The sequence below is a fragment of the Oncorhynchus kisutch genome, linkage group LG17 (genome assembly GCF_002021735.2).
Source record: "Oncorhynchus kisutch isolate 150728-3 linkage group LG17, Okis_V2, whole genome shotgun sequence".
Classification (NCBI taxonomy): domain Eukaryota; kingdom Metazoa; phylum Chordata; class Actinopteri; order Salmoniformes; family Salmonidae; genus Oncorhynchus; species Oncorhynchus kisutch.
In genome coordinates, this window is record NC_034190.2 from 77,804,222 (window position 1) to 77,820,412 (window position 16,191).

Genomic DNA, 16,191 nt, shown 5'->3' on the forward strand with positions numbered 1-16,191 from the left:
CACCAACGTGCGTCACACACACACACACACACATAAACAAACAAAACATTCAAACACTCTCTCCCTTAACTGTTGTTTGAAAGTTCATTGTCCCACTGTCCCCTCTGCTATTAGCAATCTCCCACATTCATTCTGTCTGTCCCACTGTCCCCTCTGCTATTAGCAATCTCCCACATTCATTTTGTCTGTCCCACTGTCCCCTCTGCCATTAGCAATCTCCCACATTCATTCTGTCCGTCCCACTGTCCCCTCTGCTATTAGCAATCTCCTACATTAATTGTGTCTGTCCCACTGTCCCCTCTGCTATTAGCAATCTCCCACATTCATTCTGTCTGTCCCACTGTCCCCTCTGCTATTAGCAATCTCCCACATTAATTCTGTCCGTCCCACTGTCCCCTCTGCTATTAGCAATCTCCCACATTCATTCTGTCTGTCCCACTGTCCCCTCTGCTATTAGCAATCTCCCACATTCATTCACTCTCTCTCTCACAAACATTCTCTCTCTGTCTCTCCATGTGTCCTGTGGCGTGGCCTCAGCCTAGCAGGACCTGGAGGTCAATGTGCTCAGTTTGCGGATCGCACTGTCCTGCTGTTTCTTGGAAAGCGGTGGACTTTGATGTGTTTGGACAGATGATCGCTGCGGGCAAACTTCTTCTCGCAGATGGGACACTGATAAGGCTTCACTCCAGAGTGAGAGCGCCGGTGTCTGGAGAGTTCATCTGACCTCGAAAACCTGAGACAGACAGACCCAGAGCACATCAGACAACCTATATCAGAGCCACAGTTTCCCATAACACCCTGAGGTAAAATGCCCCCTCTCTCTGTCTGACTACACCAGTACACTCTACCCATATTTGATTTTAACACATGTGCACAGTAATGTCCAACATATCTATTTCTGGTCTTCACTCTGATTCCTGGGTAGCTTTCTGTTGGTAAGGTGTCATGTAAAGTCATGTAAAGTCATCTTGAAACATTCATTCCATACACACTCATCATGAATCATGAAGCAACTGTGCTATTGAGATGAATGGATAGAATCCCTGCATGGTAACATGGCCTTTCATCATGCACTCACACATGCAGCACGCACATGCAGCACGCACATGCAATACGCACATGCAATACGCACATGCAGTACGCACATGCAGTACGCACATGCAGTACGCACATGCAGTACGCACATGCAGTACGCACATGCAGTACGCACATGCAGTACGCACATGCAGTACGCACATGCAGTACGCACATGCAGTACGCACATGCAGTACGCACATGCAGTACGCACATGCAATACGCACATGCAGTACGCACATGCAATACGCACATGCAATACGCACATGGGACAACAGGTGCTACACATGCAGTACACACATGGGACAACAGGTGCTACACATGCATAACATGGTAGTGAAATGGTTAAGTATTACTAGGCCTCATTATCAACAGAGGATTTTCCTGTATGGCCAGAAGTGAAAAAACCCCAGATTCTGCCACTGTATTTAAAACGAACTGGTTCTGGGGATGTTACTTACTCAGACATTAGGAAACCTCATCTACCTCTATTGTAGATTACATAGTATTCTACATCAGTACTACACAGCACTCGTTACAGCCCCAAGCTGATGGTGTGCTATAACATGTTGCCAGTATCTTAGAATGGCATGACTCAAAATCACAGCAAATCACATTTTATTGGTCACATGCACATAATAAGCAGATGTTATTGGGTGTAGCGAAATTATCAGTAGTTCAACATGAACGTTTGAGTATCCCTCGGTGATGAGAAGATCATTTCTATATACAGCAGAAGGACTGTTGATGCGTTAATGATAGGCAGGTACATCAACAACAATTCATTCAAACCACAAAGTGTAAAAATACTTTACATAACAAAACCTTTTTAAGATTCTCTAATCGTATCTTAAACATTTTTATGAGAGAAACCCCCCCCCCCCCAAAAATAAGAAAGAAAATATATTTGCAAGACATGTAGGACTCTATTCAATATGTGTTACAGGGTAGCCTAGTGGTTAGAGCGTTGGACTAGTAACCGGAAGGTTGCAAGTTCAAACCCCCGAGCTGACAAGGTACAAATCTGTCGTTCTGCCCCTGAACAGGCAGTTAACCCACTGTTCCTAGGCCGTCATTGAAAATAAGAATTTGTTCTTAACTGACTTGCCTAGTTAAATAAAGGTAAAAATAAAAATAAAAAAATACTATGCTACTTCCATTCCAGGGGTGCAATTTTCACTGGGGCATGTCCCCCCTACATTCTGAAATTGCATTTATCATTGGAATGTGATCATTGGAATGTTTTATCATTGAAATGGGATACAAAACGAGGCAACGGTATGTTTTAGGACCATAGGGATGTCTCCAAGCGGTCGGGAAGGCTGTTTGGAGTTTTTATAAACATTATATATTTATTTTTTAAATGCCCCCCCCCACCACCTCTGAAACCAAAGCTGTGCCGTACTATACATGATGTGTCAGCACTCGCTATACCCCCAAGCTGAAACTGTGATATAACTCCTTCATGTTGAGACAAGATGGCTACAGTTCATCACTGACTGAAACAGCCTCACCCTATCCTTGTCTAAGCCAATAAGCAATACATGCGGGACAAGATTAACTGAACTAATTGTCTCTGCTATGTTAACATCCTGACACACTACTACTATCTCTCCCTGGAAGTTGATATGAAGTATTTCCCTGTATAAAATTGTTAGACAATGTTATATGACTGTTAAATGAAACTGTTAGCCCCTGTTATATGAAACTGTTAGGCTGTGTTATATGGCTGTTAAATGAAACTGTTAGCCCCTGTTATATGGCTGTTATATGGCACTGTGTTATACGCAGCGGTTAGGGGATGACGGAGGTTAGGCTTATGAGAGCCTGGGTAAGGCTGTTTGTGGAGCCATTGTTGGGCAGGGTGGGATGCCCAGGTGTGTGGAGGGGAGCCTTGATGCCCCAGCTACAGCCTCCACAGCTTAGTTAGGCTATACTCTGGCTCTGTTCGAGCTTGTTCCTGAACTCAGCCCTGAAGCATACGGTAATCACTGACAAGACGCTGGCAAGGACCAAAAGAAGGGGCGGTGGGACTTACTGTAGTGAATTACAAGAACTAAATGTATCCTAAACTCTTTCCTGTAAACATAATGTACAACAACACTAATGAATGATCACTTACAGATAGATGTAAGTCAACAGGAAAGGACAGTGTTATTGTAACTCATGTAAGTCAAAATATATTTTTTAAATTAATTAATTTAACCTTTATTTAAGTAGGCAAGTCAGTTAAGAACAAATTCTTACTTACAATGACGGCCTACCAAAAGGCCTCCTGCGGGGACCGTGGACTGGGATAAATACAATATAAATATAGGACAAAACACACATCACACCAAGAGAGACAACACAACACTACATGAAGAGAGACCTAAGACAATAACATAGCATGGCAGCAACACATGACAACACAGCATGGTAGCAACACAACATAACAACATGGTAGCAGCACAACATGGTAGCAGCACAAAACATGGTACAAACATTATTAGGCACAGACAACAGCACAAAGAGCAAGAAGGTAGAGACAACAATACATTACACAAAGCAGCCACAACTGTCAGTAAGAGTGTCCATGATTGAATGTAGAGATACAACTTTTCAGTTTGAGTGTTTGTTGCAGCTCGTTCCAGTCGCTAGCTGCAGCAAACTGAAAAGAGGAGCGACCCAGGGACGTGTGTGCATTGGGGACCTTTAACAGAATGTGACTGGCAGAATGGGTGTTGTATGTGGAGGATGAGGGCTACAGTAGATATCTCAGATAGGGGGGAGTGAGGCCTAAGAGGGTTTTATAAATAAGCATCAACCAGTGGGTCTTGCGATGGGTAAACAGAGACGACCAGTTTACAGAGGAGTATAGAGTGCAGTGATGTGTCCTATAAGAGGCATTTGAGGCAAATCTGATGGCCGAATGTTAAAGAACATCTAGCCGCTCGAGAGCACCCACCCTTAGCTGCTGATCTATAAATGATGTCTCCGTATTCTAGCATGGGTAGGATGGTCATCTGAATCAGGGTTAGTTTGGCAGCCGGGGTGAAAGAGGAGCGATTACAATAGAGGAATCCAAGTATAGATTTAACGTTAGCCTGCATGTGCTGAGAGAAGGACAGGGAAGGACAGTGTTACTGTAACTAATGTCAGTCAATAGGGAAGGACAGTGTTACTGTAACTAATGTCAGTCAACAGGTAGCGACAGTGTTACTGTAACTAATGTCAGTCAACAGGGAAGAACAGTGTTACTGTAACTAATGTCAGTCAACAGGTAGCGACAGTGTTACTGTAACTAATGTCAGTCAATAGGGAAGGACAGTGTTACTGTAACTAATGTCAGTCAATAGGGAAGAACAGTGTTAGTGTAACTAATGTCAGTCAATAGGGAAGGACAGTGTTACTGTAACTAATGTCAGTCAACAGGTAGCGACAGTGTTACTGTAACTAATGTCAGTCAATAGGGAAGGACAGTGTTACTGTAACTAATGTCAGTCAATAGGGAAGGACAGTGTTACTGTAACTAATGTCAGTCAACAGGTAGCGACAGTGTTACTGTAACTAATGTCAGTCAATAGGGAAGGACAGTGTTACTGTAACTAATGTCAGTCAACAGGTAGCGACAGTGTTACTGTAACTAATGTCAGTCAATAGGGAAGGACAGTGTTACTGTAACTAATGTCAGTCAACAGGTAGCGACAGTGTTACTGTAACTAATGTCAGTCAACAGGGAAGAACAGTGTTACTGTAACTAATATCAGTCAATAGGGAAGGACAGTGTTACTGTAACTAATGTCAGTCAACAGGGAAGGACAGTGTTACTGTAACTAATGTCAGTCAATAGGGAAGGACAGTGTTACTGTAACTAATGTCAGTCAACAGGTAGCGACAGTGTTACTGCATAAGAGCTTCCAATTACACACAACGATCCAGCTCTTTGGACATTCATGAAGCTACTATTACAGAATACAGTAAGCAGCAATCATAAAGCACTTGAAGTTCCCAGTTCGAAGAATGGACACTAATATCACTAATACACTAATATCATTATATCTTGTTCAAAAACAAGACATACCCTTATTTCAGAACATCATGGTATTTTCACAATAAACTGCTTATGTTCAAATCTACAGTCCACTAGAAACCCCATATCAATGTTCACATTTAAGTCCTTACCCAGTTTGAATGTGTTTGAGTCTACCTACACTTGCCTGTATGCATGCATGTGATGTGGGTATGCATTGTGTATGTATAGTGTACATGTAGTTATGCATTACATGTGTGAGGAGAATGGAGATGCCAGAGGAATGCCAGCTGTACAGTAAATGTGTCATTTGGTTTTTATGGGCATGATGAGAATCAGAGGAATGTCAAAAACACTTTATTTTGTTACAACACAAGGCACTTAAATGACAGATGGCTGGAGGTGCATATTTCCCAAGCTCACTTCCATTTCCTGACAAGGATGAAAGGAGGAGGTGGAGGCAGAGGAGGGAGGAGGAGTGAGGGTCCCTCAGACAGAGAGCAGTTTCTGAAGGCCACACTGTGCCCTGTGGGATGGCGAGGGGGGATACCACATGCCCGGGGCAGTCATGTGTTGGGGCTAACCCAGGTCACTGTGATAAGACCACAGGACTGCTGAGCACTGCCAATCTTATCGGACTCGAGACCTTCTCACCAGCTGTTCCCACGGGCACACTGAGCTTTTTATGTTTAGTTGTGCAACAACATTGGATGGAGAAGTCAGGGAGATGGGGAGTGAATAATATGGGACAAATCTATGCTTTATGCTTGCTGAGTAAGTGGAAACAGAGAAACAAACTCCTTTGGCACACTAATATATCATGGATAATAATCAAATTAGTATGCTGTAAAGTCATTCATTATGCCATAAAGTTAGTGCTGCTACCAAAACTTTGAACTTGATTCTGCAAGAGTGTAACTGAGTACAGATGGAGAGCAAACAGAGAGGCAGCTAGAGGGGGCAAAGTCTGCCCACACTTCAAAGGCCTTATCTAATCTCAAACTCTGCAATAGAAGAAAACACAGAGATATGGAGCCAACGAGAGAGCATGAGAGGGGAGGAGAGCATTCATTATGAGGGACACAAATCATTTTAGTTCTCCATCACGTCTAATTGAGCTGACGCACAACTTGGAAAATTAATTATATTTTTCTCATAAAATTAATATCTGTGTTTTGCAGAGCAGCTGGTGGGATTGGCTTTGAATGGCTTTGGATCTCTCTGTGATAATATCAGCCAGCGAAGGAAGTTGATAACCCTGTTAACCCCTGGGAGGAATCAACGCATCTCAGATAATCCAACCACAGTCAACAGAGATAGTTGTATACTCTGTGGCTTCTCCAACTAAAACATGGACTGGTATCGCTAAATTGTCATACATTGTTGGACCATCACAGCTAAACATCCCCTGTTGCACTCACTGACTGTCACTGCCGTGTATGTAGTCACATGAATAACCACACATTTAGTAGACCTATGAGCTCCACCCGTGAAGTCTGGCTCGAACACGACCTACACAGTGGCTTGAAACTACTCACCTCCATCCACAGCCAGGCCAGGTGCAGGCGAAGGGCTTTTCCCCCGTGTGCCTCCTCAGGTGGGCCTTCAGGTGGCTGCTCTTGGTGTACATCTTGGCACAGCCAGGGAAAGTGCACTTATGCATTTTTATAAGGTCCGTAACCGAGCTCTTCTGGAACTTCTGTCCTCCCACCAGGATCCCTGCAGCCTGGCCACCTGCAAGCCCACCCTCCCTGAGACCCAGGGGCTTGGCGGCGATGGGTACGGGCGCGATGCGCACAAATTTGGAAGACGTACCATTGAGATTAGCTGGAGACACCAGCTGGGGCACCAGGGCAAACGTCTGGCCCTGGATGTTGACCAGGAGCTGGGCGATTTTTATGTCTGAGGAGGGCAGGGTGGACTGCGGTGGTACTGGTGTTGGTATCACACCTGGGCTGGGCTCTTGCTTAATCTGGATTGGTTGAATCTGCAAGATGACAGGCGTCAAGCCAGACCCCTCCCCTGAGGCTGGTGTTTCAGCAGGTTCCTCCTGTTTAATCCCACTACAACCGTTGGAATGTGTTATTGTGGATGTTGCTGTGTATTTGGTCACTGTGGTGGGGACAGTAGCCCTGGCAACAGGTACTGACTGTTCTAGTCCAGGTTCTAACCCTGCCACCTGACTGTCTACATCCAACATCCCTCCCTCACTAGCCTCCTTCTTCAACGTTACCACCTCCATATTCTCCTCCAGGAACTCCTCTATCTCCTCCAGGGTGGGCTGAAACAGCAGCCCCACATGATCCTCCAGGTCCACTGGGAACACAGGGAACTCAAAGCACTCTTCTTTGGTTGGCTGAAACAGGCGGTCCGTCTTCGACTCCCATGCTAGACCCCTGGGGAGGATGGGTGGTACTGAGGGAGATAGAGTGGGAGTAACTCCACTTCCAAGGGTGGCCTGGGAGAGCAGGAAGTCGAGGAGACCATCCTGGCTCTCTCCACTGGAGCTGCTGCTGCCGTAGCTGGAACCCAGCACCTGGGACTCAGGGCTGGAGCAGGAGCAAGGGCTGGATGAGTCACTCAGGTCGTCCTCTGAGAACGGGGAGGGCACCGCCTGGTAGACACCTGTGTCTATCACCATGTCCGATTCGTGATGTTCTGAGGGAAAGCTGGCGTAATACAGGAAGGTCTCCTCTCCTACCGGCAAGTTATCCACCATTCCTGACCTGAGCCAGTCACAGCTCTGCTAGCTCCACTTGATTGCTAGAAGTTATGAGTGTATGACTCAGTTTCTCCTCTTCTCCCTAGAAAACAGAAATAGATGTCCATCATGTTTGCAAAATGGCATGGCAATAGAGAAAATAATGAAAGAGAGTATGAGAGGGAAAGAGAATAAGAGAGGGAGAGAGAGAATACGAGAGAGAGAGTGAGAGAGCAAGAGAGAGAGAAATGAGAGAGAGAGATGTGAGAGAGATGTACATTGCACATTGTTACAACACTGTATATATATATATATATATATATATATATATATATATATATATATATATAATATGACATTTGTAATGTCTTTATTCTTTTGTTTTTACTCTTCTGTGAGTGTAATGTCACTGTTCATTTTTCCCATGCCACTAAAGCCCCTTGAATTGAATTGAGAGAGTGAGAGAGTAAGAGAGGGAGTGAGAGTAAGAGAGGGAGAGTAAGAGAGAGTAAGAGAGAGAGTAAGAGAGAGAAAGAGAGATTAAGAGAGGGAGAGAGTAAGAGAGGGAGAGAGTAAGAGAGAGAGAGAGTAAGAGAGAGAGAGTAAGAGAGAGAGTGAGAGTAAGAGAGAGAGTGAGAGAGTAAGAGAGGGAGAGTAAGAGAGAGAAAGAGAGAGAGTAAGAGAGAGAAAGAGAGAGAGTAAGAGAGGGAGAGAGTAAGAGAGGGAGAGAGTAAGAGAGAGAGAGAGTAAGAGAGAGAGAGTAAGAGAGAGAGAGTGTAAGAGAGCGAGAGTGTGTAAGAGAGAGAGAGAGTAAGAGAGAGGGGAGAGAGAGAGAGGAGAGAGAGAGTGAGAAAGAGTGTAAGAGAGAGAGAGAGAAAGAGAAAGAGAGAGAGAGAGGTAATGTTATCCTCCATTATAAGATAATAAATAACTCAAAATAACTGGAGTCAAGAGGTTAAAACACAATAAAAACTGTTATATAACACTGCCCCCTGCACCACAGCACGAGCCTGCCTGAGGGTTTAAACAGTAAATACCATCTTGGCTTGCAGGGGGTTAAATTGCATTCTTGAAACCTTCAGTTTGGGCATGCAAGTACTGCCACTCAACTTCTGGAGAAGGAGAATAACTGTCAATATGTAACTCATGGTCATCACGAATCTATTATAACTACCTATAATGGTTTTGGATAAAGAAGTAGCCTAGCCAATGAATGCCATTCGTTATTTTATTTCACTTTAAAATGTATAGTAGCTCTGGGGCATCACGTGTGAAGGAGGAATTTCAAGAGTGCGTTTCCAATTCACTTCGATTTACCGTCATAAACCAATGTCGTAAATAGATGACCGACTGCAATTATCAAAGTTTTTCGTCTAGATATTTATAATTCAATAATACTGTAAAAGTAAGACTAATTCCTATGGGCTACAAGGCAGGCAACAGCTGCTGTCGACCTAACCCGTCATCGGCTTCAAGTAATAGGCTTAACCACATATTTCAGTGCATTTTATTATCATGTGATTCCTTCAATAAGATTATGGGACATGAGAAGTAAGGATTCACATGGTGTATTTTATCTTCCAAGTAATATTCGCTTGGGATTTTCCTTGGTAAGATGTAGGAAAAAATAGTTTGTAAAATCGAAGAGATTTTCTTGGCATTGATTATATCGTTATAAAAACGTACGTGTATTACATTGTAAAACATGTGGATGCTTGAATGCATAAACTAGTTGTGCGCCCCCTCAGTTTTCATTGATTTGACGGAGAGTAACCTGAACATGAAAAAGCGTTGACTCACTATGCTAGACACAGTTTGAGAAGATCGGGCTGGGAGCATTTAACTACTGTCATACCACACAGTGTGTGGATGAAATAAAACAACATTTAAAAGTACGTAGCAGATAAAATGTTAACAAATCGACAACTACGGTGTAGGCAATTTCAAAGAGATTTACATTGTAACCACATTGATAACATATAACGGTCTCTCTCATTCCCTCTCTGTGAACACGGTTTTTAGTTTCATCCAATAATTTATGCAACTAAAATATATCCAAAACAGTGCCCCTTTGGTGTGCATATCCACTATGAAAATACGTGCCTATGCTATACATAATATGAGCGTATATCGTCATCAGCCTATTTATTGTAGCAGTTTTCCCCCAACTGTTTGCGCTGTATGCAGAAAGCATGTCGCACCATGCGTCCAATCGAGGTAAACATGTTATTGTGCAGTGTGCTGCCGGAGGGAGCGCGCAACGGGGCGCACGCACCAATTCCTTTCTGCCGTCGCTTCCTATGTGAAACACTTTACACGGTATAGTTTATGCACCAACCTTTATGTATCGAGAGAATGTTAGTCCTTTCACCTGAAGTAAGTGAAAAATGATCCGTTGGTGAGATGATGTCAATAGCGTTGTGGATTAGCCCTTGAGACGAGCTTCTCATCGCAATGCCAATCCATAGGGCGGGTGCTACGATCTACCGTAGTAGTAGTAGTAGTAGTAGTAGCAGTACAATACCGTCACATGATTGGTGCTGTGTAGTTTATAAGTAATTAGGGGTTGGGTTATGAAGGCTCGTCTGCTCTGCGCTTCGTATTGGCTGACAGCATTTGGAGGCTGGACTCGATGTTTTGTCGTTTATGGACCCACTAAAGACAGACAGACAGACAGACACTGCAATTACATAAATTCCCTCTCATCCTCCTGTAGCTAAAATGCAATGGAGACTGAGTAACTTTGATGCAATCATAGTGAATGCCACATTCATAGAAATTGATTTAATTATAGTATAACATTTTATATTAGAATATGACATGTGTGTTTGTCTAAAATGTTTGTGCTCCATAAAATCAATGTAATCTAGCAGATATGGTCATGGGTCATTAGTACCTTTTAAAGTGCTCCCCGACTACTCAGAGACACGCCTAAAGCACAGTCCAAAGGTATAACACTAAAGGAAGCGTATGAGGCAGGCTACACTCCGCAGCGGCCTGTCTATACAGGCTTTAGCCTGTTGTTGCCAGGCCAGGCTGAGGGAAGCTTTCGCCTGTTGTTGCCAGGCCAGGCTGAGGGAAGCTTTCGCCTGTTGTTGCCAGGCCAGGCTGAGGGAAGCTTTCGCCTGTTGTTGCCAGGCCAGGCCGAGGGAAGCTTTCGCCCCTGTTGTTGCCAGACCAGGCTGAGGGAAGCTTTCGCCTGTTTTTGCCAGGCCAGGCCGAGGGAAGCTTTCGCCTGTTGTTGCCAGGCCAGGCTGAGGTGTTGGTCTCTAAGCTGCTAAATTAAGGCACAGGAGGAATTTTTCTAGGAACTAGAGGACAGTTAGGGGTAGCAGGACACTTGACTTCACCCTGGAACAGACACTCCAGCTCTAGGACGGATTGCTGTCAAGAGGTTTCACTACCAACAAAGCAGTGTCAAATGTAGTACCAAAACATCTCTAGGGAGACCGAGAGCCCCTGAGAATTATGCAACGTTCTCACTAACGCACATGTAAACACAACACAGCCCATCCTGGCTCTCCTCTCTGCCCCCCTCTGTCTAATGCACATATAAACACAACACAGCCCATCCTGGTTCTCCTCTCTGCCCCCCTCTGTCTAATGCACATGTAAACACAACACAGCCCATCCTGGTTCTCCTCTCTGCCCCCCTCTGTCTAATGCACATATAAACACAACACAGCCCATCCTGGCTCTCCTCTCTGCCCCCCTCTGTCTAATGCACATATAAACACAACACAGCCCATCCTGGCTCTCCTCTCTGCCCCCCTCTGTCTAATGCACATATAAACACAACACAGCCCATCCTGGTTCTCCTCTCTGCCCCCCTCTGTCTAATGCACATATAAACTCAACACAGCCCATCCTGGCTCTCCTCTCTGCCCCCCTCTGTCTAATGCACATATAAACACAACACAGCCCATCCTGGTTCTCCTCTCTGCCCCCCTCTGTCTAATGCACATATAAACACAACACAGCCCATCCTGGCTCTCCTCTCTGCCCCCCTCTGTCTAATGCACATATAAACACAACACAGCCCATCCTGGCTCTCCTCTCTGCCCCCCTCTGTCTAATGCACATATAAACACAACACAGCCCATCCTGGTTCTCCTCTCTGCCCCCCTCTGTCTAATGCACATATAAACTCAACACAGCCCATCCTGGTTCTCCTCTCTGCCCCCCTCTGTCTAATGCACATATAAACACAACACAGCCCATCCTGGCTCTCCTCTCTGCCCCCTCAGTCTAATACACTTATTAGACAGCTTAGTGGGCTTTTGTTACATCGGACTGTCTCATCCTCTTCAGTGGATTAGGCCCTCGCCTTTTGCCTACTTCCACACATGTTGGTGGGGGATATATATTTTCACCGACCCTGTGTTCACTTTTACACGATTGGATTTGTGAAAATGTGTTATTGTAATTGAATGGATGAATGCATTTACTTAATGAATGGACATTGAAATGTGTGTACAGTATAAAAGGCATTTGAAATAAAGTCAAATCAATTTATTTTAATTTTTAAGGTGATTCCTTTGGAGCACTTAGGAATATTGTTTATGATAGCTGTTGTACACACACGCACACACACACACACACACACACACACACACACACACACACACACACACACACACACACACACACACACACACACACACACACACACACACACACACACACACACACACACACACACACACACACACACACACACGTGTGGGGTTTTCCTGGAAGTGTGAGGGAGACACTCTGGGAGAGGAGAATTGGACTCTGGAGTGTTTCTCAAGTCTCTGGAACAGAACCCTGTCCATAGGTCAGGAGAGATCGGGACGGAGGGAGAGAGACAGAGAGAGACAGAGAGAGAGAGAGAGAGAGAGAGAGAGAGAGAGATAGAGATGGACAGAGAGAGAGAGAGAGAGAGAGAGAGAGAGAGAGAGAGACAGAGATGGACAGAGAGAGAGAGAGAGAGAGAGAGAGAGAGAGAGAGACAGAGACAGAGACAGAGACAGAGACAGAGACAGAGACAGAGACAGAGACAGAGACAGAGACAGAAACAGAGTGCTGTCCCTGGCTCGAATCCGGGGTAGGCTGTCATTGTAAATAAGAATTTGTTCTTAACTGACTTGCCTAGTTAAATAAAGGTTAAATAAAATAAAAAAAATCCTCTGGAGTCCATCCCTGGACTACAGCTCCAACCTCACAGTCTGGAGGGTTGTTTTCACTTCCCCCCTTTTCATTGTTTGAACCTAGAAGAACATGCAAAGGTCTAAGATCCTCGCCATCTAAAGGGCATGATTCCAATGTTGTGGACGTCAACCGTGTTTTCCCCTCAGTTCAGCACCCAGGAAAAGAACATGGTACGGGGAAATGTTTGTGATTTAGATTTTAGACACATGTTCAAGGATCAAGCTGCAAAACACAGCTCCAAAAAAACTGGAAAGAACAGACCTGTGAGTAAACAAGCTTTAGTTGCTATGGTGAACTGCTAGAGAAAATCAACAGTTGTGACCAGCAGTGACCTTACTTGAGAAAACTGAGATCATTATGTTTTTGTCTTTAAGGGAGGGAACATGTTTGGTTGTTGCTGCTTGCCAAATGCCATATAACACATCTAGGCTACTATTATTAGCAGTTATTTGGGACACGTCAAATGGACAAGCTACATCAACAAATCAACAAATCAAGTTTTGGAAAAAAAGCTTTCTTGATGATCTGTTTTGAATTTTGTACTAAGAGTTGTGAAATGTTACCACCAAATCCCAGCAGTCTTTAAAATAACATTCAGGAGCAAAAGGTTTTCAATTGTTATTTTTAATTAATATAATATATATATAAATTGGAATGGAATATAACTAATAACATGAAATAACATTGGAATATAACATTTAATAACAATAACTTAAATAATTAACTCAGTGTAACATTGATGTGGCAATTCTCTTATGTTCTGCTATTGCACGATTCTAATTTGTACATACAGTAAATCATAAAGTAAGCTATCCCCAGTAAAATTGTAGCACAACTCATGAGCACACCTCTTGCACTGCTCACACCTAATCCAGACCCCACTGAAACAGGGGGACTGAAAAAAGGGGGAGAAATGAAAATTGAAAAGCTCGCTATTAAAAATGTATATGACACAAATGCTGTGTAAAATAGCTAAAAGGCTATAAAGTCTGGTAGTAAGGTTTCTAGCTAGCACTCCTAGCAGCTTATGCTAATTAGCTAGCTGGCTAGCATTTACTGCTAGTGAAGTTGCTAGCTAACAAGGTAGCATAGACTAGCACAAACTGGGCTAGTCATTGTCTAAATGACAGGTAGAAACCCATTCATAACCATAAAGAGCCAGTTACTCCCTAGGAGGGGGAGTTGCCCCAACACACTCATCCAACATATTACTACTTTCCAAAAAAGTATCTATATTTTGTATTATTTATCTTAAGGCTTTCCTACTTGCATATTTTAAAAACAATTATAGATCTAACTTCATTGGAATATATACATTTACCACACACTCGTTTGGTTGAAATATCTCCAAAAGCTGTGAAATGTTTTGTTGAGCAAGACCAGTGGCAGCCAGGGAAAGTTTGGAGAAAATAATTTGATGACATCTTGTGGTTTAAATGTTACCCCAGGCAGTTACCTCAGGAGTCTAGTCACATATTAGCATATGATATTATTCACTTTTTTTTTAAAATTATAATATATTTTTTTAATTATTGTATTATTAACTTCTAAGAGTGATTTGAAACAAGTACCTTGCATTGTTTGCTATTGGAATAACTGGTAGTTAAAACAACTAAATTGAAAATATATCATTATGTTGTGTTTTGGTGATTAAACCAATGTTCTCATTACATTTCGCAATACACATATTTTTAATCAATGGTTGTGTGGTGAGAGATGTTTACAATCCAAATTAATTCAAAATGACAGATTTTGAATGAAAGACTGGCTTCATATCAAGTGTGACCAGTTTGGAGTGCTGTATTAAGAGTTGTGAAAATGTACCACATACAGTAGACCTACTTGTGAAAATAGTACCAAAGCGATAAAAAAAACGGTCAAATTTACTACATTTAATATTGAGGTATTTGCAACAGCAGGATAGGATTAGCCCTAGGCATAGGGCAACAGTGGAGAAGTAATTATGAAAATTGAGCATTCAAGAATGCGGAACGTTCTAGAATTGCCATTTGAAACGAGGAAGGCAACACTAGAATTCGATGTTGTGGGCAACACAAAACTGGGGTAAATATTTCATACCAGGGATGGCTTGAGTGAATATTCAAATACATTATCATGGGATAAATAAACCATTATTGACTACTATTATGTATTGAACTATAGCCTAACGTTCGATAAAGTGCGACTGCATTCTTGAATGCTCAATTTTCATAATTCCTTCTCCACTGTAGCCCTACGCCTAGGGCTAATCCTATCCTGTTGTTGCGAACAGTTTTACCTCAATATTATATGTAGTAAATTGTATATATTTTTTATTGCTTTGTAAACATTTCACTGTAAACTAAGCATTTCACTGTAAGGTCTGTTGTATTCGGCGCATGTGACAAATAGCATTTGATAGCATTTGATTTTAGGCCCAATTCTCATTCAATAGGTAGCCAACATCCAATTTATTCATTGTAAACGGCCTATGCCAGACAGGTTCACTGCCATCTATCGGATCTGTTGATGTCGGGTTAGCTCACGTAGCTCTACATCTTGATCAATTGTGACGCTCCAGCCATGTCACGGCGATTGCCAAATCCATAATCAAAATGTTTACATATATTGCAAGTCGCCGGTGAGATGCGTCATAATCAATACCCTAGAGATAGCCTTAGTCTATGAAGACATTTACTAAATAGTGTACTTAAAAAAAAAATATATATTATTGTTTATAGGAGCATAGCTATAACAACAACTTCACAAAGTAAGGTAGGCTATCATTTTAAATGAATTATTTGCATTAGCCTATTTAAAGAAAAAGGCCACAATTGAGGCTGTACAACATAGGATGACAGCCTAGCAGTAGAATATTTGCATAATTGGACTCGAACGATTAGGATCCATACTGGCCAATGTAATGGATTTTTCTTAATGGATGCTCAAGAAGAGATGTCTGTGAAGGATACCGCGGGAACTGAGTCCCCGGACAGCATCGAAGACAGACCCCCAGCAATTTATAGTAAGTGAGAAAGCCGTCTACTGGGTCTGACGCTCAGTGTCACTACAGTAGGCAATATGCGCGATGACTGTAGAATACAATATAATATAATTCTAGGGTGAAGAGAGGTCTAGATAGTGCAGTTCAATTTTCTTACCCCATTAGAACCGAAAATATACGTTTGTTTTACTCCAATGTTTGTAAACAATGTAATTGTAAACACACACT

The 16,191-nt window shown here is 42.9% G+C and overlaps 1 protein-coding gene across 2 annotated transcripts; it reads right to left on the minus strand.

Annotated features, from left to right (window-relative positions):
• Positions 1 to 282: 282 nt before the first annotated feature.
• On the minus strand, positions 283 to 10,307 carry LOC109908347 (Krueppel-like factor 15). 2 transcript variants are annotated; one of them, XM_020506997.2, is made up of 3 exons: positions 10,126 to 10,307; positions 6,625 to 7,890; positions 283 to 733 (listed from the first exon to the last, which is right to left on the minus strand). In XM_020506997.2, exons 2-3 carry the CDS (start codon positions 7,803 to 7,805, stop codon positions 565 to 567), a joined length of 1,350 nt encoding a protein of 449 aa, XP_020362586.1. In that variant the 5' UTR covers positions 7,806 to 7,890; positions 10,126 to 10,307; the 3' UTR covers positions 283 to 564. The 2 variants fall into 2 exon arrangements, with proteins under 2 accessions (XP_020362586.1, XP_020362587.1); XM_020506998.2 differs by having other exon boundaries at positions 10,159 to 10,286.
• Positions 10,308 to 16,191: the final 5,884 nt, after the last annotated feature.

What these genes read in the sequence shown, in the direction of transcription:
- LOC109908347 (XM_020506997.2), bottom strand. Translation starts at nt 7,805, where the DNA reads ATGGTGGATAACTTGCCGGTAGGAGAGGAGACCTTCCTGTATTACGCC. An exon ending in TGGCCTGGCTGTGGATGGAG is followed by an intron (nt 734 to 6,624) that starts GTGAGTAGTTTC and finishes TGTCTGTCTCAG; the next exon opens with GTTTTCGAGGTCAGATGAAC.